This window comes from Callithrix jacchus, chromosome 7 (assembly GCF_049354715.1).
Source record: "Callithrix jacchus isolate 240 chromosome 7, calJac240_pri, whole genome shotgun sequence".
In the NCBI taxonomy this organism is placed as follows: domain Eukaryota; kingdom Metazoa; phylum Chordata; class Mammalia; order Primates; family Cebidae; genus Callithrix; species Callithrix jacchus.
In genome coordinates this window covers 47,901,768-47,928,441 of record NC_133508.1, presented here as the reverse complement: position 1 = coordinate 47,928,441, position 26,674 = coordinate 47,901,768, and the positions used below count along the sequence as shown (strand labels likewise).

Below are 26,674 nucleotides of genomic sequence, written 5' to 3'. Positions count from 1 at the left end.
AGACAGGGTTTCACCATGTTGGCCAGGCTGGTCTCAAACTCCTGATTTCAAGTGACCCATTCACCTTGGCCTCCCAAAGTGCTGGTATAACAGGCATGAGCCACTGCTCCTGGCCAGCATCCACTACTTCTAACACTATTCCATAAAACTGTTTCTGGTGGGCCGGGCGCAGTGGCTCATGCCTATAATCCCAGCACTTTGGGAGGCCAAGGCGGGTGGATGACAAGGTCAAGAGATCAAGACCATCCTGGTCAACATGGTGAAACCCCGTCTCTACTAACAATACAAAAATTAGCTGGGCATGGTGGCACGTGCCTGTAGTCCCAGCTACTCGGGAGGCTGAGGCAGGAGAATTGCTTGAACACAGGAGGCGGAGATTGCGGTGAGCTGAGATCGTGCCACTGCGCTCCAGCCTGGGTAACAAGAGCGAAACTCCGTCTCAAAAAAAAAAACCTGATTCTGGTAACTTTTACCTCATGTTGGCTGGGTGTAGTGGCTCATGCCTATAATCCCAGCACTTTGGGAGACTGAGGGAGGAAGGCTTGAGGCCAGCCTGGGTAATATAATGAGATGCCACACCTATAAAAGAAAAAAAATTTTTTTTTTTGAGATGGAGTTTCGCTGTTGTTACCCAGACTGGAGTGTAATGGCATGATCTCGGCTCACCGCAACCTCCGCCTCCTGGGTTCAGGCAATTCTCCTGCCTCAGCCTCCCGAGTAGGTGGGACTACAGGGGCACACCACCATTCCCAGCTAATTTTTGTATTTTTAGTAGAGACGGGGTTTCACCTTGTTGACCAGGATGGTCTCGATCTCTTGACCTCGTGATCCACCCGCCTCAACCTCCCAAAGTGCTGGGATTATAGGCGTGAGCCACCGCTCCCAGCCAATTTTTTTTTTTTTAATGGAGTCACGCTCTGACACCAGGCTGGAGTGCAGTGGCACAGTCTTGGCTTACTGCAACCTCCGCCTTCAAGTGATTCTTCCGCCTCAGCCTTCTGAGTAGCTGAGACTATAAGCATGTGCCACCAAGTCTGGCTAATTTTTGTATTTTTTTTTTTTGAGACAGAGTTTCACTCTTGTTACCCAGGCTGGAGTGCAATGGCACGATCTTGTCTCACCGTAACCTCTGCCTCCTGGGTTCAGGCAATTCTCCTGCCTCAGCCTCCCAAGTAGCTGGGACTACAGGCACGCGCCACCATGCCCAGCTAATTTTTTGTATTTTTAGTAGAGTCGGGGTTTCACCATGTTGACCAGGATGGTCTCGATCTCTTGACCTAGTGATCCACTTGCCTCAGCCTCCCAAAGTGCTGGGATTACAGATGTGAGTCACCGCACCTGGATCAAAAAATTTTTTTTTAATTAGCTGGATGTGGTGGCACACACCTGTAGTCCCAGCTACTCGGGAGATTAAGGCAGAAGGATCAATTGAGCCCAAAAGTGAGAGGCTATAGTGAGCCATGATACTGCCAGTGCACTCCAGCCTGGGCAACAGAGCAAGATTCCATCTCAAAAAAAAAAAAGAATGTGGATCCTCGCTGGGCACGGTGGCTCATGCCTGTAATCCCAGCACTTTGGGAGGCTGAGGCGGAAGGATTGCTTGAGCCAAGGAGATCAAGACAAGCCTGGGAAACATTGCAATACCCATCTCTCAAAAAACAAACAAACAAAAAGAATGGGGATCCTTTCAGTCAGTCAGAACCGCCATCTTCCAGTAATTTGCCAAAATGACAAACACAAGGCAAAGAGGAGAAGCATCCAGTATATTTTCTCTAGGCCTTTTAGGAAACATAAAGTTGTTCCTTTGGCCACATACACACAAATCTGTAAGAAAGGTGATATTGCAGACACCAAGCGAATGGGTACTATTCCAAAAACAATGCCCCACGAGCGTTACCACGGCTAGACTGGAAGAGTCTACAATGTTCCCCAGCATGCTGCTGACATTATAGTAAATGAACAAGGGCGACAGTCTTCCCAAGACAATTAATATGCATATTGAGCACACTAAGCACTCTAAGAGCAGACATCACTTCCTAAAACTCATGAAGGAAAATGATCGGAAAAAGAAGAGAGCCAAAGCCGGGCGTGGTAGCTCATGCATCTAATCCCAGCACTTTGGGAGGCGGGCGGATCACCTGAGGTTAGGAGTTTGAGACCAGCCTGATCATCATGGTGAAACCCTGTCTCTACTAAAAACACAAAAAATTAGCCGGGCATTGTAGCACATGCCTGTAATTCCAGCTACTCAGGAGGCTGAGGCAGGAGAATTGCTTAAACTGGGAGGCGGAGGTTGCCGTGAGCCAGTATCTTGCCATTGCATTCCAGCCTGGACAATAAGAGCAAAACTCTGCCTCAAAAAAAAAAAAGAAAGCCAAAGAGAAAGGTACCTGGATTCAACTGAAGTGCCAGCCTGCTCCACCCAGAGAAGCATACTGTGTGAGAACTAAAGGGAAGAAGCCTGAGCTGCTGGAACCTTTTACCTATGAAATCACGGCATAAGAGGTGTTAAAAAAAAAAAGATGACTGGGCACGGTGGCTCATGCCTGTAATCCCAGCATTTTGGGAGGCTGATGAGGGCAGATCACTTGAGGTCAGAATTTGAGATCAGCCTGACCAGTATGGAGAAACACCATCTCTACTAAAAATACAAAATTACCTAGGCATGTTGGTGCATACCTGTAGTCCCAGCTACTCGGGAGGCTAAGTAAGGCAAGAGAATCGCTTAAACCCGGGAGGTGGAGGTTGCAGTGAGCCAAAATTGCACCACTGCAGTCCAGCCTGGGCAACAAGAGCGAAACTCCATCTCAAAAATAAATAAATAAATAAAAGACCTCTGAACTATAAAAATGTTTCTCTTCATTGAGTACAAGTGTGGTGCTCCCTCCCCCAAAGAACTATTCAAAGTAAACTTTAATTGTGTCCTAATTCATTATGTAATGTCTTTATTATTCAAATTTAATGTATTTCCAGCTGAAAGATGTGAGGTAGCTTACTGTATAACAAATTACTCAATTGGTTAGGAAATGGCCAGATATTTTATATAAATTTGTGTTGGTTTGAAGATAGTTCCTCTAAATCATGGAAGAAATGAAACAGCTTACAAAAGAAAAATAACAAAATAAAAAGAATGTGGAAGTAAATGCTTATGTGTCAAAAATCTTGATTTTTTTAAAAAAGAAGAAATCTATTTCTAATTACTACCCCAACGACTTTTAAAAAAGACTTGATGAAGTAAAATGAGTTATCTAAAGATTCAATATCAGCCAGACATGGTGGCTCATACCAGTAATCCCAGCACTTTAGGAGGCCGCGGTAGGAGGATCGCTTGAGGACAGGTGTTCAAGATCAGCCTGGAGAACATGGCAAGACATCATGACTAGAAAAAAGTTTTTGTTTTTGTTTTTGCTTTTTTTTGAGACCGAGTTTTGCTCTTGTTGCCCAGGCTGGAGTGTAATGGTGAGATCTCGGCTCACTGCAACCTCCACCTCCCGGATTCAAGTGATTCTTCTGCCTCAGCCTCCCGAGTAGCTGGGATTACAGACATGTGCCACCACACCCAGCTAATTTTGTATTTTTTTTTGTGGAGATGGGGTTTCTCCATGTTGGTCAGGCTGGTCTCGAACTCCCAACCTCAGGTGATCTGCCTTACCTCGGCCTCCCAAAGTGCTGGGATTACAGGCGTGAGCCACCGCATCCAGCCTACAAAAAAGTTTTTAAGGGCTGGGTGCCATGGTTCATGCCTGTAATCCCAGCACTTTAGAAGGCCAAGGCAGGAGGATCACTTGAACACAGGAATTCAAGACCAGCCTGGGCAACACAGTGAGAGCTCGTCTACAAATAATAAAAGAATTAGCTAGCCATGGTGGCACCACCTATGGTCCCAGATAATCAGAAGGCTGAGGTGGGAGGATCACTTGAGCCTGAAATGTCAAGGCTGCAGTGAGCCGTGATCATGCCACTGCATTCCAGCACTCCAGCCTGGGTGACACAGAGCAAGACCTTGTCTCAGAAAAAAAAAAATTTCAAAACTGGCCATGCAGTGGCTATGGAGAGCTAATGGAAAAATAGCTTGCTGGGCACAGTGACTCATGCCTGTAATCCCAGCACTTTGGGAGGCGGAGGTGGGCAGATCACCTGAGGTCAGGAGAGATAAGCATGACTAACATGGTGAAACCCTGTCTCTACTAAAAATACAAAAATTAGTCAGACATGGTGGTGGGTGCCTGTAATCCCAGTTACTCGGGAGGCCCAGGCAGGAGAATCATTTGAACTTGGAAGGCAGAGGTTGCAGTGAGTTGAGACCACGCCTTTGCACTCCAGCTTGGGCAACAGAGCAAGACTCTGTCTCAAAAACAAAAACAAAAACAAAAAAGCTAATGCATGCTGGGCTCAATAAGTGAGGGGTTGACAGGTGTAACAAACAACCATAGCACATACTTACCTATATAACACACCTACACATCTGAACATGTACCCTGAACTTAAAAATTATAATTTAAAAAAATAGCCATGCATGGTTGTGCACACCTGTGGTCCCAGTTACTCGAGAGGCTGAGGTGGGAGGGTCGCTGACAGAATTAGGAAATGGGGCCTTTGGGATGTGATTAAGTCATGAAGGCAGAATCCCTCATGACCTCTGGATTAATGCCCTTATAAAAGAAAGCCCAGGGGGCCAGGCATGGTGGTTTACACCTGTAATCCCATCACTTTGGGGGGCCAAGGTGGGTGCATCACAAGATCAGGAGTTTGAGACCAGCCTGATCAATATTATGAAACCCTGTCCCTACTAAAAATACAAAAATTAGCTGGGGATTGTGGCTTATGCCTATAATCCCAGCTACTCAGGAGGCTGAGGCAGGAGAATAGCTTGAACCAGCCTGATCAATATGGTGAAATCCTGTCCCTACTAAAAATACAAAAATTAGCTGGGGATTGTGGCTTATGCCTATAATCCCAGCTACTCAGGAGGCTGAGGCAGGAGAATTGGTTGCAGTGAGCCAATATCACACTATTATACTCCAGCCTAGGCGACAGAGTAAGACTCCATCTACAAAACGAAGGCCCAGGGGACTCCTTTGTGCCTTCCTCCAAGGGAGGACACAGTGAGAAAACAGGTACCTACAAACCAAGAGGTTGGCTCTCAAGAGACACCGAATCTCTTAGCACCTTAATCTTGAGACTTCTCAGCCTCCAGAACGGTGAGTAATAAATTGCTGCTGTGTACAAGCTACCTACTTTATAGCATTTTTTTAAATAATAGTCCAAATGAACTGCAACATCTACCCAGGCATATATCCACCTACACAGAAAAAGTCAAGGACAACCAAGGCTAGCCACAGAATTTTCAGGGCCCCATGCCAAATGAAAATGCATCCTGCCTTGTTCAAATGTATTAAGAATTTCAAGACAGTAACAGCAGAACATTAAACCACGTGTGGGGCACCTCTGCCTGCAATCACACGCCTGTGAAGCTGGCCCTGGTGACAAGTATAGACACAGGTCTGACCAAAGACCATGATCACAGACCAATTTGTTGGTCCAAATAAAATCCAGGTAAGAACCAGGGACAATGCCATGCCTGTAGTCCCAGCTACTCAGGAGGCTTAGGCAGGAAGATCATGTGAGCCCAGGAGTTTGAGGCTGCCCTGAGCTATGATAATGCCACTGCATTCAGCCTGGGCCCTTCTCAAAATAAAAATCAAACAAACTAAAACACCTGAAGGTATGTCTGATTCTGAATTAGAGCTCTGACAATGAGGCTTCTTTCTTGTGCCTACCTTAACCTAACTAATACAATTTAATATAGAGAACAAATAAACTATTGCAATATAAGAATTGGGAGTCAGGCCAGTTGTGGTGGCTCACACCTATAATCTCAACACTTTGGGAGGCTGAGGAGGGAAGATGGCTTGAGGCCAGGAGTTGGAAACCAGCCTAGGCAACATAGTGAAACTCCCTCTCCATTTAAAAAAATTAAACTGAGAGTCATGAAAAGACATGTTGTATCGCTGTATTCATTCGACAAGTATTTGTTTTGAGCTACTCTGTGCCAAGCCCTGTGCTAGGACGTGGATAAAAAGCAGTGAACAAGAAGAGTCAGGAGTTTACATCCCAGTAGGAGATACACCAAGTGAACAGACAATCCAGTGCCGTGTGCTTAACATTAGGAGAGAAGTAATTTTAATAAAACCCCTTTCCTGTTCCTCCAACTTCCCCCCAACTCCTACTCTGTCAGCTGCTGCAGACCCTTAGTGGTTTTAGGGAGCCTGGGGTCACACAATTGGCAGTACCTGATACACCTCAAAACCTTTCAGATTAGGCCAGGCGAGGTGGCTCATACCTGTAATCCCAGCACTTTGGGAGGCCAAGGCAGGCAGATAACTGAGGTCAGGAGTTCAAGATCAACCTGGCCAACACGGCAAAACCCTATCTCTACTAAATATACAAAAATTAGCCAGGTGTGATGGTACATGCCTATAATCCCAGCTACTCGGAAGGCTGAGACAGGAGAATTGTTTGAACCTTGAAAGTGGAGTTTGCAGTGAGCCAAGATCACGCCACTGCACTCCAGCCTGGGTGACAAAGCCAGACTGTTTCAAAAAAAAAAAAACCTTTCAGATCAGCAAGCAGCTACCAATATCCCATATCTGTCACCATCTTCAGTATTTTTTCAATGGTTCTCATATTTCAAAAGAATGAATATAAAGAGTTTGGCCAGAGTAAGAAGTAAATGAAACATTTCTCTTCACCACAGACTTGTTTTTTTAACTTTTTTTTTTTAGACAGGATCTCATTCTCTCACCCAGAATGGAGTGCAGTTACACAGATCATGGATCACAGCACCTGACTAATTTTTTTTTTTTTTTAAATAGCGGGTCTCCCTATGTTGCCCAGGTTGGTCTCAAACTTCTGGACTCAGTGATCTGCCCACCTCGGCCTCCCAAAATTTTTTAAATTTTTTAGCCACGCACAGTGGCTCACGCTTGTAATCCCAGAACCTTGGGAGGCCAAGGCGGGCAGATCACCTCAGGTCAGGAGTTCAAGACCAACTTGACCAACATGGTGAATCCCTGTCTCTACTAAAAATACAAAAATTAGCCGGGTGTGATTGCGGGCACCTAAATCTCAGCTACTCGGGAAGCTGAAGAATCACTTGAACCTGGGAGGCGGAGTTTGCAGTGACCTGAGATTGCACCACTGTACTCCAGCCTGGGCAACAGAGTGAGAATCTGTCCCCCCAAAAAAAAAAAAAATTTTTTTTTTTTTGCTTTTAGAGAAAGGTCTTATTATGTTGCCTTGGCTGCCCTCAAACTACTGGGTCCAAGTGATCCTCCTGTCTTGGCCTCCCGCGTAGCTGGGATTACAGGCATGCATCATTCCGCCTGGCTACAGTGTTCCAAATGTCAAAATCCTAATGATCTTTAAAGACTAATTCAAATCTTCCCAGTCCCCTCCTTACATTTCCCATCAGAATTAACTGCTCCACCAACTGTACCCCCTTTACTGAAATGTCTGTTTAGCACTTGAAGTCTAGCTGGTTGTGCTCCTGTCTCCCCACCTGGAGAGTGAGGGCACTGAAGGTAGACCAGGTGTTAGTCATATTCGTGCAGCATCTCCACAGGTACATCCCTCAGTACCTGGCACATTGTCCAAAAATATTTGTTGAAATTAAGCAAACAAATCAAATAATATTCAAGTCTCCTACCCTTAAATATTTGTCACTCAGCTATTTTTTTAAAGCTCTAAAAACTATCATATGATCCAATGTTCCCCATATTATGACTCAAAATTTATTATTTGGTACTCTTCAGGCCCAAAACGTCATACTAGGAATAATATACAAATCTATCTACTTCCTCCCTTGGGGAAAGAGAGAGAAATAGAGTGAGTGTTGAATGAATAAAGAAAGTAGTGATTATAGCAGAGAATGGGAAAAGTTAAAACCAAAAAAAATATGCTCACCACATGCTTTCTTTAAAACCCATGGCTTCCGCCATCTACAGATGGCTTCCCAGTGCACCCCTGGAGCCTATGCCTCACTCCCAAGCACGCTCCCCTCTCCTCTCATTCTCTCTTGAACCTGCTCCAGTCAGCAATGAAATCAGTCCTGTCAAGGTAACCAAGGGCCTCCATGTTACCAAATCCCAGTCAAGTCTTGGTCCTCCTCTTATTTTACCAACACCAGACACAGTTGAGCATTCCCCCCACATCATGAAATACTTTCCCTGGACCCCAGATTCCATGCTCTCTAGACTGCCCTCCAACCTCAGTGCCTGTTCCTTATCAGTCTCCTTTTCTGAGTCCTCCTGATGGCCCAGCCTTTAATTGCTGGAACGGTTGGAGACTCAGTCCTCTTCTCTTCTGCATTTATGCTCACTCAAGCTAAAATCTGTCCATTCTCATGATTTTAAATACGATGACAACTTCCAGATTAGGAGCCCTAACCCCAACCTCCCCAGGAACTACAAACTCCTATACAACAATCTACTTAACAGCTCCACGTGGATAAAAAAACTGGAAGCAGATTCATAATATGTTCAAACCAGACGATAATGTCTCCCTCCCAATCTTCTCTTTCCATTTTCCCCATCTCAAATAGAACTCAAAAACTCCATTTTCTGAGCTGCTTAAGCCAAAATTCCTGGTATCCCTGTGATAGAGAAGCTAGTTGCCTCCTAAAACGCATTCAGGTAGGACACGGTGGCTCATGTCTATAATCCTAGGGCCCTGGGAAGCCAAGGAAAGAGGACTGTTTGAAGCCAGGAGTTCAAGACCAGCCTGGTCAACACAGTGAAACCCTCATCTCTAACAAAAATTTAAAAATTAGCTGGGCACACATTAGTGGCACACATCTCCCAGCTACTCAGGAAACTAAGGCAGGAGGATCACTTGAGCCAAGGAGTTAGAGGCTACAGTTATAATCGTGCCACTGTACCCTAGCCTGGGTGACAGAAAAGAGCTTGTCTCTAAAAAAAATAAAATAAAATGTGGCCAGGCACAGTGGCTCACACCTGTAATTACAGCACTTTGGGAGGCCAAGGTGGGCAGATAACCTGAGGTCGGGAGTTCAAGACCAGCCTGACCAACGTGGTGAAACCCCATCTCTACTAAAAATATAAAATTAGCTGGGCATGGTGGTGCATGCCTGTAATCCCAGCTACTCAGGAGGCTGAGACAGGAGAATCTCTTGAACCCGGGAGGCAGAGGTTACAGTGAGCTGAGATGGCACCATTGCATTCCAGCTTGGGCAACAAGAGCAAAACTCCATCTCAAAAAAATAAAATAAATAAACAAATAAAATAAAACACATTCAGTCATGTTTGCATTTGAGTGTGGCCAGGAGACTAAGCTGTAGCCAAGGACATGTAAGTAATGACATACGAAGCTTTCTGGTCACGCTCTTAAGGGATAGAAGATGCCATCTTCTCCCACTTGAGTCCCATCCTGAGGAGTGGGATGTAAATTTCCTCAAAGAAGCTGGAGCAGCCCTTCTGGACTATAAGCTAGAGGATGACAGAACACAAAACAGCATGAATCTGGCCCCCTAGCAGACATAGAGTTACTAGGCCAGCTCTCAACCACCTATCCAGATCTTCACTTGAAGTAGAAAAAAATTAACTTCCATCTTGTTTAAGCCATTATTATTTCCAATCTCTGCCATAGCAGTCAAATCAATATCCTAAGCAATACACAGAATTTGGAAGCTGGAAGTATTCAACCTTAACAGAATACAAATAGGTAGAATTGGCTAAGGGGTGAGCATGGGCACAGATATTGTAGGATGGAAGAATGGCAACCCTCATGGGTCACATTCAAACATTTGGCAAAACCCATGATACCTTAGAAAACAGCCTGCATGCCATCATGGCCTGTAATTCTAGGGAAACTGGTTGAACAATACAAAATTTGCGTCCTTATTGGCTTCATGCCACTTTAAGCAAGAAATCCAGCAAGCGTGAAACAGACTCAAGGCAAAGCTTACCAATCCATGTGCACAGATAAAAGGGACTATAGATCTGCCTAACGAATGTCCATGGTTGACAGTCAAAGTTTACACAGAGTCTGGTCATGTGGGGCTATGTAGGGTTGAAAAAGCCTACTCCTGGCCCCCTTCCCCTGCTCCTCCTGCCCCACTGCAAAAGAAAAAGAAGAAGAAAAAGCCTACTCCTTCAATATCCAACAGGAAGCAAGCTGGAGAAACTCTTCAGCCCTACAAAGAGGATAGCCTCCAATGCCCACTCAGACCTGACCCCAGAGGAACAAATCCACAGAAAAACTGCCCAGAGAGTAAAGTCAGAGGCTACAGAGGGCCAGGCACAAGGGAGCTCCTCCAAGGGACCAGAATCAAGGCTGCCAGAAAGTTAAGGTCAGAACCTCACAGTACTGCTAAGCCAGGAAGCGCTCACAGCTCAGCCTGGCAGGAGTTGACAACGGCTATGGACCGGTGCAGGGTGTGTACTCCCCATTCTTCCCTTTTCCAAATATGGGTTTCTACTTCCATTATCCTCTCCTCTCCTTTCTATCACTGTATGGGGGATAGCAGATCCCCTGATAACTCTGTTTTAAACTAAAGATTCCTGGAATGTACATCACCCAGAGATTCTGGACCCCGAAGTTGATCTGGGGTCGTCCCCTTGGGAGAAGGATTTGGAAAGAAAGGCAAAGACTGTTCTCCCTTTCTAATGAGAGAGAACGTACAGCTGAACACATGGCTGCCCGATAAACACTGTGTTTCTCAACCTTCCCAGCAAGTAGCTGTAACCATGTGACTTAGGTTCCCGCCTGTTAGAGGTAAACAGGAGTGATCTGTGCAACTTTCAAGCTGTGCCAAGAAAGAGGCACATGACCTCCCCTCCTCTCTCTGGCCAGAATGCAGACATACAAGGGCCAAAAGATGGACGCCATATGGTAGGAAAGTTGGTACAAGACAGGAGGCACCTGAGCTCCTAATGAGCACAGAGCTGCCATTCCAGCCCCGGCCTCCTAACCAGACTTCTATTTAGAGAGAAATAAACAGCTATCTGCCTTATGCAGCTGCCACTTCATGTCTGTTACAGCAATCAACTCGATGATAACCTAACTCATCCTGGCACTTTTTTTTTTTTTTTTAATAAAGACAGGGCTTCACCATGTTGGTCAGGCTGGTCTTGAACTCCCGACCTCAGGTGATCCACCCGCCTTGGCCTCCAAAGTGCTTGGATTACAGGCATGAGCCACCACGCCCGGCCCAGCCTGGCACTTTCAACTCCACTCTTTCAGACCCACATGGAACATACTACCCAATCCTATTGGCTCTACCCAGAAAATGTGCCTGACCATCTACTGTTTGACCCTTTCTGCCCCTCTCAACCACTGACCCCAGCTGGGGTCACCTCTCACTGGGACTCCTTCAATGGCCTCCTGTCTCTTGGCTTTTGCACTTTCTTCCTTATCTAGTTTCTTTGCAGCAGCCAGAATGCCCAGGAGGACAGAGATTTCTGTCTGTTTTGTTCCCTGGTATATCCTCAGGGTCTAGAACAATGCTGGACCTAAACTGTATTTCATCAAATGTGTCAGATTGTAAACTACCATTATTTTTCATCACCAAGAAAAAAAAAACTGCACATTAAACCACAACAAAATGCCTTAACAACAGACAAGGACAGAGCCATCATCAGTTACACCAGGCTCTCATAGCTCTGAAATTTCTTTCTGAGGAATGTGGAGTGTCGCTGACCTAAGGTTGCATTGCTTGAGTGTGAAATGCAATCCTCCTAACCATATGTTCAGTTACAAAATGTGACATGACTTCAGAGACTTATGGATTTTTGCCCCTGAAGCCCCCTAACGAAGGGGTCACCAACCCCTGGGCCATAGACCAGCACCAATGGAGCAAGTGAGTGAGGGAGTGAAGCTTCATCTGTATTTACAGCCACTCCCCATCACTGGCATTACCACCTGAGCTCTGCCTCCCATAAGATCAGCAGTGGCATTAGATTCTCACGGGAGCGTGAACCCTACATTGAGCTCTGCATTTGAGGGATCTACGCTGCACCCTCCTTACAAGAATCTAATGCCTGACGATCTGTCACTTTCTCCCATCACCCCCAGAAAAACAAGGTCAGGGCTCCCACTGATTCTACATTATGGTGAGTTGTATAATTATTTCACTATATATTACAATATAATAATGACAAAAATAAAGTGCACAGGTCGGGCACGGTGGCTTATGCCTGTAATCCCAGCATTTTGGGAGGCTGAGGTGGGCGGACTGCTTGAGCTTAGGAGTTCAAGACCAGCCTGGCCAACATAGTGAAACCCTGTCCTACCAAAAATACAAAAAATTAGCCAGGCATGATGGTGTGCACCTATGGTCCCAACTAATCAGGAGGATGAGGTGGGAGTATCGCTTGAGCCCAGGAGGCAGAAGTTGCACTGAGCTAAGATCACGCCATTGCACTCTAGCCTAGGTGACAGAGCAAGACTTAGCCTCCAAAAAAAAAAAAAAAAAAAAAAAAATGAAAGGGAAAGAGAGAGAGAAAGAAAAGAAAAAAGAAAGAAAGAGCAAGCACAAGCACAATAAATGTAATGTGCTTGCATCATCTCAAAACCATCTCTGGCTGGGTGCAGTGGCTCATGCCTGTAATCCCAGCACATTGGGAGGCCAAGGCAGATGGATCACGAGATCAGGAGTTCAAGACCCACCTGGCCAAGACGGTGAAACGCTGTCACTAAAAACACAAAAATTAGCCGGTGTGGTAGTGGGTACCTGTAATCCCAGCTACTTGGGAGGTGAGGCAGAGTACTGCTTGAACCCCGGAGGTGGAGGTTGCAGTGAGATGAAACCGCACCACCACACTCCAGCCTGAGTGACAGAGCAAAACTCCATCTCAAAAAAAAAAAAAACCAGCCGGACGCAGTGGCTCACGCCTATAATCTCAGCACTCTGGGAGGCCGAGGCGGATGGATCACGAGGTCAAGAGATTGAGACCATCCTGGTCAACATTGTGAAACCCCGTCTCTACTAAAAATACAAAAATTAGCTGGGCATGGTGGTGCGCTCCTGTAGTCCCAGCTACTCAGGAGATTGAGGCAGGAGAATTGCTTGAATCCAGAAGGCGGAGGTTGCGGTGAGCCGAGATCGTGCCATTGCACTCCAGTCTGGGTAACAACAGCAAAACTCCGTCTCAAAAAAAAATAAAAAAAATAAAAACCCTTCCCCACCCCACATCACACCATCACCAATTGAAAAACTGTCTTCCATGAAAACTAGTCTCTGGTGCCAAAAAGGTTGGGGACCGCTGCCCTAATTCACTTGCTGGTATTATGCAATGAAATATGAAATTGGGCTGGGTGCGGTGGCTCACACCTGTAATCCCAGCACTTTGGGAGGCTGAGGCAGGCAGATCCCTTGAGGTCAGGAATTCAAGATCAGCCTGGCCAACAATGGCAAAATCCTGTCTCTGCTAAAAATACAAAAATCAGCCAGGCGTAGTGGCACATGCCTATAGTTCCAGCTACTGGGGAGGCTGAGGCAAGAGAATCAACTGCTTGAACCCGGGAGTGTAGGTTGCAATGAGCCAAGATTGTGCCACTGCACTCCAGCCTGGGTGACAGAGAAAAACTGTCTCAAAAAAAAGAAACATGGAAACGTGGTCATTCCTCCAACAAGAAACATTTTCTTTAGAAACATCAAATACACACCCCCCACACACACACCCCCGCACACAAAAAGAAATATCAAATACACACCTCACCTGCTGTTTCTGTTCCTCTCTGCATACAAAGCAACATTTGCTTTCATTGCTGAATCTAAGTGTAATTTTTTTTGGAAGGCATTTAAAATGGCAACTAAATTTAACATTGTAGCACTCAGTTGAAGGGGTGATTACATGAACAGGTATAACCAGGTTCACACCTAAACAGGAAATGACAACTGTGTCACAACTGCCACCTAGCCAACAGCAATTACACCATCTATTTATATGAAGCATCTCAATTTCAAAGATATTAAAATGTGATGAAAACAAGAAGGAGGGGAGTATAGCTCAGAAGTGATTGAAAAACACTTCTGAGAACTTAGTAAGTTTTTACTGAAAGATGGCCAGGGACGGTGGCTCACGCCTGTAATCCCAGCACTTTGGGAGGCTGAGGTGGATGGATCACATGAGGTCAGGAGTTCAAGACTAACCTGGTCAACATGGTGAGACCCCATCTCTGCTGAGAAATACAAAATTAGTTGGACATGGTGGCACATACCTGTAATCCCAGCTACTTGGGAGGCTGAGGCAGAATAGTTTGAACCCGGGAGGTGGAGGTTGCAGTGAGCTGACATCGTGCCACTGCCTTCCAGCCTGGGTGACAGAGTGAGACTCTGTCTCAAAAAAAAAAAAAAAAAGAATGAATGACTCCCTCCTGCCACTGTGCCCCTTGCACAGCAGGCTTCAACCATGCGTGGCCTCCTTGCTATTCCTGGAACAGCTCAAGAATGTGTCCACCTCAAGGCCTTCTGTACCTGCTGTTCCCTGTACCTGGGAACATTCTTCCCTGAGCAAGCTCCCAGCCACCCCTGAAATTCTTTTCAAGACCATCTCCTAAAAGTGCACACACTAAACATCTCCAATTGTTCTCTGTCCCTTTAGCCAGAGAGATACTCCGTAACAATATTCCGTTCCTATTTCTCTTCACAGCACTACTCATCAAATGACATCTTATGTGAACATGCTGGTTTTTTATCCCTCTCCTCCTACTAGAATGAAGCTCCACAGAAGCGGCATTTGTCTGGTATCGGGCATGCATCTAGTAAACTGAAAGCGCTGTTGAACGAACTGTTTACAGGGAAACATCTCCACTAGTCACAAGTGCCTTGCAAGAAAATGTACTTTGCACAGAGAAGCCTTCCTGCTTTCTTTCCCGACAAGAGCAGGGAGCTATTAAAAGCTGGGTGCAGCGCTGGGCGCCTGTAATCCCAGCTATTTAAGAGGCTGAGGCAGAGAAAATCGCTTGAACCTGGGGGTCAGAGGTTGCAGTGAGCCAAGATGGTGCCACTGCACTCCAGCTTGGGTAACAGAGTGAGACTCCATCTCAAAAAAAAAAAAAGAAAAGGCCAAGTGAGATGGCTCATGCCTGTAATCGCAGCACTTTGAGAAGCTGAGTCAGGTGGATCATTTGAGGTCAGGAGTTCTAGACCAGCCTGGCCAATATGGTGAAACCCTGTCTCTATTAAAAATATAAAAATCATCTGGCATGGTGATGGGTGCCTGTAATCCCAGCTTCTCGGGAGGCTGAGGCAGGAGAACTGCTTGAACCAGGAGGCGGAGGTTGCAGTGAACGCCATTGCACTCCAGTCTGGGCAACAAAAGCGAAACTCCGTCTCAAATGAAAAAAAAGAATGCTATAAATGTTACAATCGGCTCAGGTTAGTTCTGTACTAGAGGTAGTTTAGTAAAGAGATAGAAAACTCTGGAGTCAGACTCTGGATTAGAATTCAGGTTCTACCACTTACTAGTTTTGCGCCTTTCAATAAATTAATTTCTATTAGCCTCCATTTTCTTATCTGTAAAACAGGGGATAAGAAAGAATGCAAACCTTGTGAAACACATTAAGTGTGTAGCTAATATCCTTATTATTATCATTCTCTGTCTCTTGTCTACAACGAACAAAAGGAGTGGAGAAAGGGCCTGGCAGGCTACATCCCACCATCCTCCCAGGCTTGAGGAAGAGCCCTGGTTATAAAGCGAACGGTAGGAACTCTCTACTGAGGAAAAAAAGGGACCTCAGGTCCTCAGGCCTGTTGCAAGGAAAGAAAAGGTCAAAGAAGTGGGGACGTTAGAGCAGGTAGGCCAGAGTGGGGTTCTACATGTGGACTCATCTTTTTGGTGGTCCAAAACCAAACCTGCAATCTCAGCACTCTGGGAAGCTGGGGGCAGGTGGATCACCTGAGCCAAGGATTTTGAGACCTGCTTGAGCAACATGGCGAGACCCTGTCTCTACAACATATACAAAAATTAGCCAGAGGCTGGGCACAGTAGCTCACACTTGTAATCCTAGCACTTTGGGAAGCTGGGGGCAGGTGGATCACCTGAGCCAAGGATTTTGAGACCTGCTTGAGCAACATGGCGAGACCCTGTCTCTACAACATATACAAAAATTAGCCAAAGGCTGGGCACAGTAGCTCACACTTGTAATCCTAGCACTTTGGGAGGCTGAGGCAGGCAGATCACTGAGGTCAGGAGTTCGAGATTAGCCTAGTCAATACGGTGAACCATCTCTACTAAAAATATAAAAATTAGCCAGGCGTGGCTGGCATGTGTCTGTAATCCCAACTTCTTGGAAGGCTGAGGCAGGAGAATCACTTGAGCCTGGGAGGCAGAGGTTGCAGTGAGCCAAGGTCATGCCATTGCACTCCAGCCTGGGTGACAAAGGAAGACCCTGTCTCAAAAGAAAAAACAAAGAAACATCTGCTTTCTCCAAAATCGATTGCTTCTCTGGAATCCTTATGCGACTCCTATCTTTCACCATAGCTAGAAACCAAGGCATGACTTCTCCACCTCTCCTCCTCTTCCCCCCTTGACAGCTAAGTGATCATCAACACTGGGTTAACTTCAGTCCTTGGTATTTCTGGTGTCTGTCTGCTCCCCCACATTCCCACAGGCAATGCCTTAGTTCCCTTAGACTCCACTGCCTCGCTCCTATACAACAACAACAGCCTCCTAATTTGTCTTACAGTCTGTAGCCACCTTCTTCAAAACTAACATCTACTCCCTTGCCAGGCATCTTTCTAATGTCTTAAAATACCTAAAAGGCATTTTACAGAGAAAGTTCAAACTCTGGCTGGGCACAGTGGCTCATACCTGTAATCCCAGCTCTTTGGGAGGCAGAGGCAAGTGGATCACTTGAGGTCAGGAGTTTGAAACCAGCTTAGTCAAGATGGTGAAACCCCAGCTCAACTAAAAATACAAAAAACAAATTAGCAGGGCATGGTGGTACACACCTGTAATCCCAGCCACTTGGGAGGGTAAGGCAAAAGAATCTATTGAACTGGGAGGCGGAGGCTCCAGCTCCAGTTCCAGCTGACATTACGCCACTGCACTTCAGCCTGGGGGACAGAGCGAGATTCTGTCCCAAAAAACAACAACAAAAAGAAAGTTCGAACTCCTAAATGTTTCTAACAGCCCTCTGAGATCAGGTACCCGCCACACACCGAGGGAAAACCCACCTCTTCAGTCACACTATGTGGTGCATTTCTTGAGCTCCCCAATTTCAGAGCCAGTTTCCAGGGCAATTGCTACTCAGCATAAGTATCACTTTTTTTTTTCAAGTCTTCACTAAGACCCTCTCCCCTCCGGGGGTCCCTTCTCATGTTTCTATTTTTTTTTTTTAGAAGGAGTTTCCCTCTTGCTGCCCAGGCTGGAGTGCAATGGTGTGATCTCGGTTCACTGCAACCTCCACCTCCCAGGTTCAAGTGATTCTCCTGCCTCAGCCTCCCAAGTAGCTGGGATTATAGGCATGCGCCACAACATCTGGCTACCTTTTTGTATTTTTAGCAGAGACCAGGTTTCCCCATGTTGGTCATGCTGGTCTCGAACTTCTTGACCTCAGGTGATTCCCGCCCCCCCCCCCCCCGCCCGCGCTGTCATCCCAAAGTGCTGGAATTACAGGTGTGAGCCACTGTGCCTGGCCCCCTATCCACATTTCTTCAGTGAGTTGCACATACCTCCACAGTAGTAACTGGCACTATTTTATAATTGTTGGATTCCCAAAAAAAAAAAAAAATTGTTGGATTCCTTTCTCCTCTAATCCAATTTAATTATAATTTCTTTCTTTTTTTTTTTTTTTATGAGATGACATCTCATTCTGTCTCCCAGGCTGGAGTGCACTGGCACAATCTCCATGTGGACTCATCTTTTTGGTGGTCCAAAACCAAACCTGCAATCTCAGCACTCTGGGAAGCTGGGGGAAGGTGGATCACCTGAGCCTAGGATCACCTCCGCCTCCTGAGTTCCAGTGATTCTCTTACCTCAGCCTCCTGAGGAGCTGTGATTACAGGTGTGCACCACCACACCCAGTTAATTTTTTTATTTTTAGTAGAGACGAGGTTTCGCCATGTTGGGCAGGCTGGCCTCAAACTCCTGACCTCAGGCTATCTGCCCACCTTGGCCCTGCAAAGTGTTGGGATTACAGACTTAAGCCACTGTGCCGGCCATTTTTCTGGATTTCCTTTTTTTTTTTTATTTGGAGATAGAATCTCGCTCTGTTGCCCAGGCTATAGTGTGCAGTGGTGCAATCTCAGCTCACTGCAACCTCCAACACTTGGGTTCAAGTGATTGTCATGCCTCAGCCTCCCTTATGGCTAGGACTACATGTGGTGGTGCCCACCACCACACCTGGCTATCTTTTGTATTTTCATAGAGACTGGGTTTCACCATTTTGGCTACGCTGGTCTCAGACTACTGAACTCAGGTAATCCGCCTGCCTCGGCATCCCAAAAAATTTGGGGGTAGGAGGACCAGTACCAAAAAGCCCTGATCACATCATGAATGGATTCATGCAAAACATCACTTCTACAGAAAAACTATGTCTATCAAAGCAGAGTGGGTCAATGTTATGTAGAATATTTACATAGAAACTGTGGTGAATTTGTCAGTTTTGAGCAATAAAATGTGTCAAAAAGGGCTTTTGAGTCAAGAGCACTGGGTTTGAATTCCAAACCCGTCACTTCTAAGTCAGGTCACTATGGACAAGTTACTTAACCTAAATCTCAGTTTCCTGGCTTCTAAAATTAGGAAAATATTACTTGGTATATTCTTTGGAAAAAAAAGAAAAATAAATACAAAATAAAATTAGGAAAATAGTACCTGCTTGATTATAATGTTTTATCTAATGAGACAGAGGTATAGAGTGCCTGGCACAGAACAGGCTTCTAAGGCTGTCCTTAAATGTCAATTTTCTTCCATTTACGGAACACTGCTAAAAAGTACAGGGTCACATATTCTGCCTTTGGGAAAGAATACTTACACTTTCTAAAATCGTGACCACACCCTGAATCCCAGCCAACCATCTTTCAGATGAACTGGTCATAAAGAAGACTTTGGAGGAGGGCCGAGCACCGTGGCTCACACCTGTAATCCCATAACTTTGGGAGGCTGAGGCAAGCTGATCACCTTGGTTCAGGAGTTCGAGACCAGCCTCACCAACATGGAGAAACCCCAACTCTACTAAAAATACAAAATTAGCTAGGCGTGGTGGCGCATGCCTGTAATCCCAGCTACTGGGGAGGCTGAGGCAGGAGAATCACTTGAACCCGGGAGGCGGAGGCTGGTGAGCCAAGATCGCGCCATTGCACTCCAATCTGAGTGCAAGAGCGAAAGTCCATCTCAAAAAAAAAAAAAAAGAAGAAGAAGAAAGGAGGGAAAAATCACTTCAATGCAATCTCATTACCACTGTTAAAAAACAGTTTAAAACACCTACTCAGCTGGGCCCAGTGGCTCACCCCTGCAATCCCAGCACTCTGGGAGGCTGAGGCAAGCAGATCACTTGAGCCCAGGAGTTTGAGACCAGCCTGGGCAACATGGTGAAACCCTGTCTCCAGAAAAAAATACAAAAATTAGCCGAGTATGGTGGCATGAGCCTGGAGTCCTAGCTTGGGAGGCTGAGGTGGGAAGATGACTTGAGCCCAGGAGGCAGAGGTTGCAATGAGCCAAGATCGTGCAACTGCGCTCTAGGCTGGGCAACAGAGCCATATCCTGTCTCAAAAACAAACAAACACACTACCTACTCACAGAACCATCTTGAGACATGAAAAACAACACATGAGTAGGTTATAGAATTAATATAACGTAAATAATGATGGTTTGGAATGCCTCCCAGGCTGGAGTGCAGTGGCGAAATCTCGACTGAAGAGGTTCCTGAAGAGAATGAACTTAGTCATGGTTCTGCAATGAGCTATAGGCAGTGAACTACAGAGCAATGAACTCACTGTAATACACTATATAAATAACAAACAGCCATGAAGTTAAAGTACTCTACTTAAAAGCACACGAATTCTAGGTGATCTATGAAAGGGACCAAAAAGTGCACATAACGTAAAAGTTCCTAAAGCTACCAGTCTGGTAATATCAGCCTTTGTTTTTCACCAACTGAATAATTATACATTTTCATTTTGTTAAAATATGAAACTCTGCCTTACCTAATTTCCTAAATTAGATTAAAAGATCACTGTCTTGCCTGTTTTAACCCTGAAATACAAGCTTGAAGTTTCAATAATATATTATTTTGTAACCAAATCAATGTCACCTACCATATCTGACACAAGTTTCCAACTACAGAGTGACAATACAAAGGCAAAAGCTTTCGAAATGTCTCTTGAGAATTGCTTAACTAATGTCAAAAATTTTTAACTGAATTTTAAGAACTTCAAAGATATTTTTCCAAAAACACTGTTTGGCTCCCTCTTTGGGAGGCTGAAGTGGGAGGATCCCTTGAGGTCAGGAGTTTGAGACCATCCTGGGCAACATGGCAAGACCCCTGTCTCTACAAAAAAATTAAAAATTTTCTGGGCCAGGCGCAGTGGCTCACGCCTGTGATCCCAGCACTTTGGGAGGCCAAGGCAGGTGGATCATAAAGGTCAAGAAAAAGAGATCAAGACCATCCTGGTCAACGAGGTGAAACCCCGTCTCCACCAAAAATACAAAAAAATTAGCTGGGCACGGTGGCGCACGCCTGTAATCCCAGCTACTTGGGAGGCTGAGGCAGAAGAATGGCCCAAACCCAGGAGGGAGAGGTTGCGGTGAGCTGAGATCACACCATTGCACTCCAGCCTGGGTAACAAGAGTGAAACTCCGTCTCAAAAAAAAAAAAATTAAAAATTTTTAAATTAAAAACAAATATTATTTGTTGTCGGTTCTGCTGAGTAAAATTAACAGTTACTGAACCAGCCCTTTGTGTTGAGGACAAATAATTTGCTGAAGATAATTTTACACTGATCCTGTATGAGTGAATTTAATTCTTCTCATTTACTTTAATTATCTGTTGACCTTGAAAAGTTTCTTCTATTTCTTCCACAAAGGTTACGTGTGTTCCTTATATGATCACAAAAAGTTATACCTTCCTCAAAGATGGGTAAAGTGAAAAGACACATTTTTAGATTATATAGTATCTCCACTGGTCTATAAGGCCTCACTGGTTTGAAAACAAGTATGCAAAAGTCTCTAAACCAAGAACTATTAACAGATCATCACACACACAAAAAAGTAATTTCTGGGAGTAACGGACTACTAAGAAACAGTATCTGCCTTAAGAGAAGTTACTCACTAGAATTCACATTAATGAAAAATGGGGGAGGGTAGAGAAACTTTTAAAAACTACATAAAACAAAGTGATTCTAAGGAGATCTCTTGATATTTCCTATTGAAAGAAACTGTTCAATATTCTTTTAAGATTATATTTCTGATGTATTTGAAAAAAACCAAGTCAGTAACGCAGAATGGTTCATCTTGATTTTCCAAACCAAGTATTCAAGTATCACAAGCAACAAAATCATCTGTTTCCTTTTCTACCTGATCCTTAACACAGCACTGCATGTCCTATCCCTGAAGAATTTCAGTCCCTAAGTAAACACACTAAGTACTCTGAAGCTAAAACTGGAGCATGGAAGTCTTATAGCACAATCAACCTGATAGATGACTGCTTTCCTAATACTGTAAGAAGGGAAGTTTATATGATGAACCAGTGGAAGAAATGTGAAGGTAGGCTGAAGAGGGCATAGCCAGCAAGGGTCCCGAAAGGGAAGCTCCCAATTTGTAAAAAGGCAGGGAAAAGGCAGTAGAACCATAGGAAATTCCTTGTACCCTAATTGCCACTATTTTTTTTTACAACAACCTAGTTTATTAAAGAATGATTAAAACATCAATAAGTAGATCTGTGTAACTCCTTTAAGATATGAGAACAGGAGAGTTTACAGAGCCATTTGCTTCCACTTGCTTCCTGTTCAGTCTCTGCTACAGCAAAACACAAGTTTGAAAGATAGAAGTAGGAAAAACAGAATGTAAGAGAAGAATGCCAGAAGTCGTTAGTGGTCTAGTAAGTCACTAGAACATAACTGGAATTCTCTAAACTGTTAAGAAGATACATATTTTGTTAAATATCAAAGAACCTGTCTGTAAACCGCCACTCAAGCAAAAAGATATGTTTAATCAACGTATACAGTGAAATAACCACACATATTTGGAATTTCAAAGCATCCTTTAAAAATATTCATCTACCATATATTCTCATTCCATCCAAAATTGTTCTTTAAATTCCTAAGACACAGACACACACACTTTAGCTTGATGTAAATCTAGCCCTTCTTGCTTGCACACCCTGAAGAAAATAAACACCTCAACATGCTCTCTCTTTTTCAGACCCTAAGAGAACACTCGGAAAGCAGCTAATGGAGTTCAGAATGAAGAAGGAAGGCAAAAGAATAAAGGAGAATAAAACCAGAGACCCTATCGGGAAGTCATGTTATTCTTGGAAATATCATCTCCGTTCCTTCCCCAAGCCCAAAGGCCAGGCAGCACTGGCGCAATATCATCCTTGTCCAAAGCGCTAAAGAGTTGCCAACTAATCCCTCAAGGTGTCCCCCAATCTCCTCACCTCATCAGCGCTCAGCTCCTCCATCGCTTTCCTCTTAATGGTGAAAGGCGTTAGGGAGAGATCCTTCTGTTCTCGAGACCACGGCGGGAGGAAGGAGAGTGGAAGGTGTCTATCAGGATGTCTGGTCCCCCGAATGGGGGAGGTTTCAGAATTGCATAGTCAGAGGTTAAAAAATAAGAACACGAGAGGCACTGAACTGCCTGGGCTTCAGTCACTCCAATCGCCCCAGAGACTACTACAGCCGCTTATTCCCTGAGCAGCCTCCTTTGGCCGCCACTGCTGCTGCTACAGGGTTATCTTAAGGCGCCACTTATTACCCTCTGCTTCCCAGGTTACCCAGACTAGGGAGCGCGGTCTCCAGCTCGTCTCGTGCCCCGAGTCTGCTGTGTCTTCGTGATGGTGGCGCGGTAGCTGCGTTTCCTACAGCAGATCCTTCTCTCCTTCCTACCCTTTGCCCCGGGCGGGAACTAGTCGACTGCAGAGTGGATACCCCGAGGTAAGGCGACCCCACAGCCGTCCTGGCAGAGCCCAGCACTGGAAGGGAAGCCCCTCCCCTCCCAAAGCAGGCCGGCCACGCCCCGCCTCCACGCCGGAGTCCGGGTAGGGGGGAGGGGGAGGATGGGACGCGCGTAGCTCTCGCTGGAAGAGTAAATCCTCCTACCCCTCCACCCCTACTCTTTCCCCCTCGCCCCACCAAGTATTATTCATCAAAACAACAGGGCGGCCATCTTTGAAAGGGATCACGTGGCCACCGTCAGAGAGGTGGGGCTTCTGGCGCCGGGACGTGGCAGCCAATAGACCGCGTGCGTCGCGCCGCCGAGTCCCTCTACCTTGCGTCTTCTCCCCGCCCCCGTCCCACCCCTCCCGCGCAGCCGCGCCGAGCGGGGGGAGGGGCAAGGGGAGGGCGGGCGGCAGGGCGGGGCGTTGCCAGGGCTACCATGCAGGGGCGGTGGGAGCGGCGGGCCCGGGACAGGTAGGCCGGTCACGGGAGGGACTGCAGCCGAACGCGCTCCAGGAAAGATCCGTCTGAAGGTGGCGCTGGCCCGCAGCCCGGTGGCCTGCACCGCCTCCGTTGTTCCCAGTCGCCTGCTTTTCTGTGACCTGGGAGCCCAGAAACACCCCCATCGCTCCCTCTGGACTCTGCGCGCCCGCCGCCTAAGCAAGGGAAAAGAAAACGGAAAACCTCTCTTTGTCCCCAGAAGCGTGATCTACCGTATTGAGCGCTCATTTTCTGAAGCATCTGCTACACACTCTTCCACCTCCTGCAGGAAAGCCCAGTTGGAAGAAAACTCGAACACAAGAACTCCCATTCATTTTGTTTTACCTTGGCCTTTTAGGGAAATACTTCTTGGGGTTTTTTTTTTAAGTACGTTCAAAAAGTATTGGCAACATTAGAAAGTATAAATGTATGAGAGACCCAAATAACTTTGAATTCTACACAACAAATGCAAGGAAAACGTTTGGAGTCAGTGGGGGAAAACCATCCTCAGGTGCACAAGAATACAAATATTTTCTAAAATATAAATCTGGCCGGCCGCGGGTGGCTCACGCCTGTAATCCCAGCACTTTGGGAGGCCGAGGCGAGGGGATCACGAGATCAGGGGTTCCAAGCGAGCCGGGCCAGCATAGTGAACCCTGTCTCTACTAAAAGTACAAAAAATTAGCCGAGCATGGTGGCGCGCACCTGTAATCCCGGCTACTCGGAAGGCTGAGGCAGGAGAATGGGTTGAGCCCGGGAAGCGGAGGTTGTAGTGAGCCAAAATCATGCCTCGGCCTCCCAAAGTGGTAGGATTACAGGCGTGAGCCACCATGCCCGGCTTTTGTTTTGTTTTGTTTTTGAGACAGAGTCTTGCTCTGTCACCCAGGCTGGAGTTTAGTGGCACAATCTTGTCTCACTGCAACCTCTGCCTCCTGGGTTCAAGCGATTCTCCTGCCTCAGCCTCAAAAAAAGTAATTAATTAATTAATTAAAATGGCCTGAGGCCGGGCGTGGTGGCTCACGCCTGTAATCCAAGCACTTTGGAGGCCAGGGCGGGCGGATCACCTGAGGTCGGGAGTTCAAGACCAGCCTGACCAACAAGGTGAAACCCTGTCTTAAAAAAAAAAAGCCTGGTGCGGTGGCTCACGCCTGTCACCGCAGCACTGGGAAGCTGAGGCGGGTAGATCACCTGAGGTCAGGAGTTCGAGACCAGGTTGGCCAACATAGCAAAACTCCATTTCTACTAAAAATACAAAAAATAAAAATAAAATAAAATATAAATCTAAGTTGATCAGTCAAAATAACAGTACCATGAAATTTCAGATTTTGCCACGGAGGAGGACTACAAGTGGATTGGATGGCTCACTACACCATAGAGACTGCATTCCAGAATTCAGAGTTACAATGTCTTTGCTACATGCTTAAAATAGGAACCTGACTACCAGATATGTAAGGAATTTGTGAGTAAAAATAAACCACTGCTGCCTGTGCATATTATCTGCTCTCCAGGAATGGAATTCTGTATAAGCCAGAACTGAACCCCTGGTGACACTGATGTTAAAAGTTTACCTCTTTTTTTTAGCCTCATTATTGCCATCTAATTTACATACCATACAATTCAGCCAATTAAGGTGTACAATGGTTTTATTATGTTCACAGTTCAGTCATCTTCACTGTACAATTTCAGTACATTTTCATCATCCCAAGAAGAAACCCTCAAAGTCATTAACAGTCACTCCCCATACTCCTGCAGGATAAGGACCTTCTGTGTCAGTGAAGTTGCCTATTCTGGACATTTCGAATCAATGGCACAATACACCATGTGGCCTTTGGGATCTGGCTTCTTTCACTTAGCATATGTTTTCAAGGTTCATCCATATTGTGGCATATATCTGTACTTCATTTCTTTCATGCCAAATGTTTCGCTGTATTGCTGTGGCACATTTTGTTTATCAATTCATAGTGACTTGAGTTGTTTCCACCTTTTGACAATTTGAGTAATGCTGCTATAAACATTCATGTACAAGTTTTTGTTTTGACATGTGTTATTATTTTTAATTCCTTTTAGGCATATACCTAGGAGGGGAATTGCTAGGTTACATGTTTGACTTTTTGAGAAACTGCCAAACTGTTTTCCAAAGCAGCTGCACTGCCACCAGCAATGTCTGAGGGTTCTAACTTCTCCACATCTGTACCAATAATTGTCATTGTCTGTCTTTTTTTTACTGTAGCCACGCTAGTAGTTATGTAACGGTATCTCTTTGTGGTTTGGTTTTGTTTTTCATTTTCCTAGGAGCTGATGATGTTGAACATCTGCTTGGGTTTATCTTCCCTGGGCAAATACCTATTCATATTCTGTTTTTCTTTTTTCTTTTCTTTTCTTTTTTTTTTTTTTTTGAGACAGTTTCGCTCTTGTTACCCAGGCTGGAGTGCGATGGCGCAATCTTAGCTCACCGCAACCTCTGCCTCCTGGGTTCGGGCAGTTCTCCTGCCTCAGCCTCCTGAGTAGCTGGGATTACAGGCACACGCCACCATGCCCAGCTAATTTTTTGTATTTTTAGTAGAGACAGGGTTTCACTATGTTGACCAGGATGGTCTCGATCTCTTGATCTCGTGATCCACCCACCTCGGCATCCCAAAGTGCTGGGATTACAGGCTTGAGCCACTGTGCCCCACTTTTTTTTTTTTTTTTTTTTGAGACAGATCCTGGCTCTGTCGCCACTCTGGAGTGCAGTAGCATGATCTCAGCTCACTGCAACCTCCACCTCAAAGGTTCAAGCAATTCTCCTGTTTCAGCCTCTCAAGTAGCTGGGACTACAGGTATGTACCACCATGCCAAGCTAATTTTTATATTTTTAGTAGAGACAGGTTTTACCATGTTGGCCAGGATGGTCTCCATCTCTTGACCTTGTGATTTACCCGCCACGGCCTCCCAGAGTGCTGGGATTACAGGCGTGATCCACCATGCCCAGCTTTTTTTTTTTTTTTTTTTTTGAGACAGTCTTTTTTTTTTTTAAGATGGGGTTTCACCATGTTGGCCAGGCTGGTCTTGAACTCCTGACCTCTGGTGATCAAC

General features: G+C 45.6%; 1 protein-coding gene and 1 long non-coding RNA gene across 12 annotated transcripts in view; one reads left to right on the top strand and one right to left on the bottom strand.

Moving 5' to 3' along the window:
• Window positions 1–23,352, bottom strand: part of UBE4B (ubiquitination factor E4B) — a 150,964-nt gene extending 127,612 nt beyond the window's left edge. For all 11 annotated transcript variants that reach the window (XM_054258751.2, XM_078330335.1, XM_078330338.1 and 8 more), the window contains exon 1: window positions 22,621–23,352. Coding sequence is in view for 6 of the 11 variants with exons in the window: in XM_035307662.3 (XP_035163553.1) it covers window positions 22,621–22,644 (24 nt within the window). In the remaining 5 variants the exon portion in view is untranslated. The remainder of the gene's footprint in view (window positions 1–22,620) is intronic.
• Window positions 23,353–23,543: 191 nt separating this feature from the next.
• Window positions 23,544–25,095, top strand: LOC128932577 (uncharacterized). Its single transcript, XR_008482569.2, has 2 exons — window positions 23,544–24,110; window positions 24,922–25,095. It is a non-coding gene; the product is annotated as an uncharacterized LOC128932577 (long non-coding RNA).
• Window positions 25,096–26,674: the final 1,579 nt, after the last annotated feature.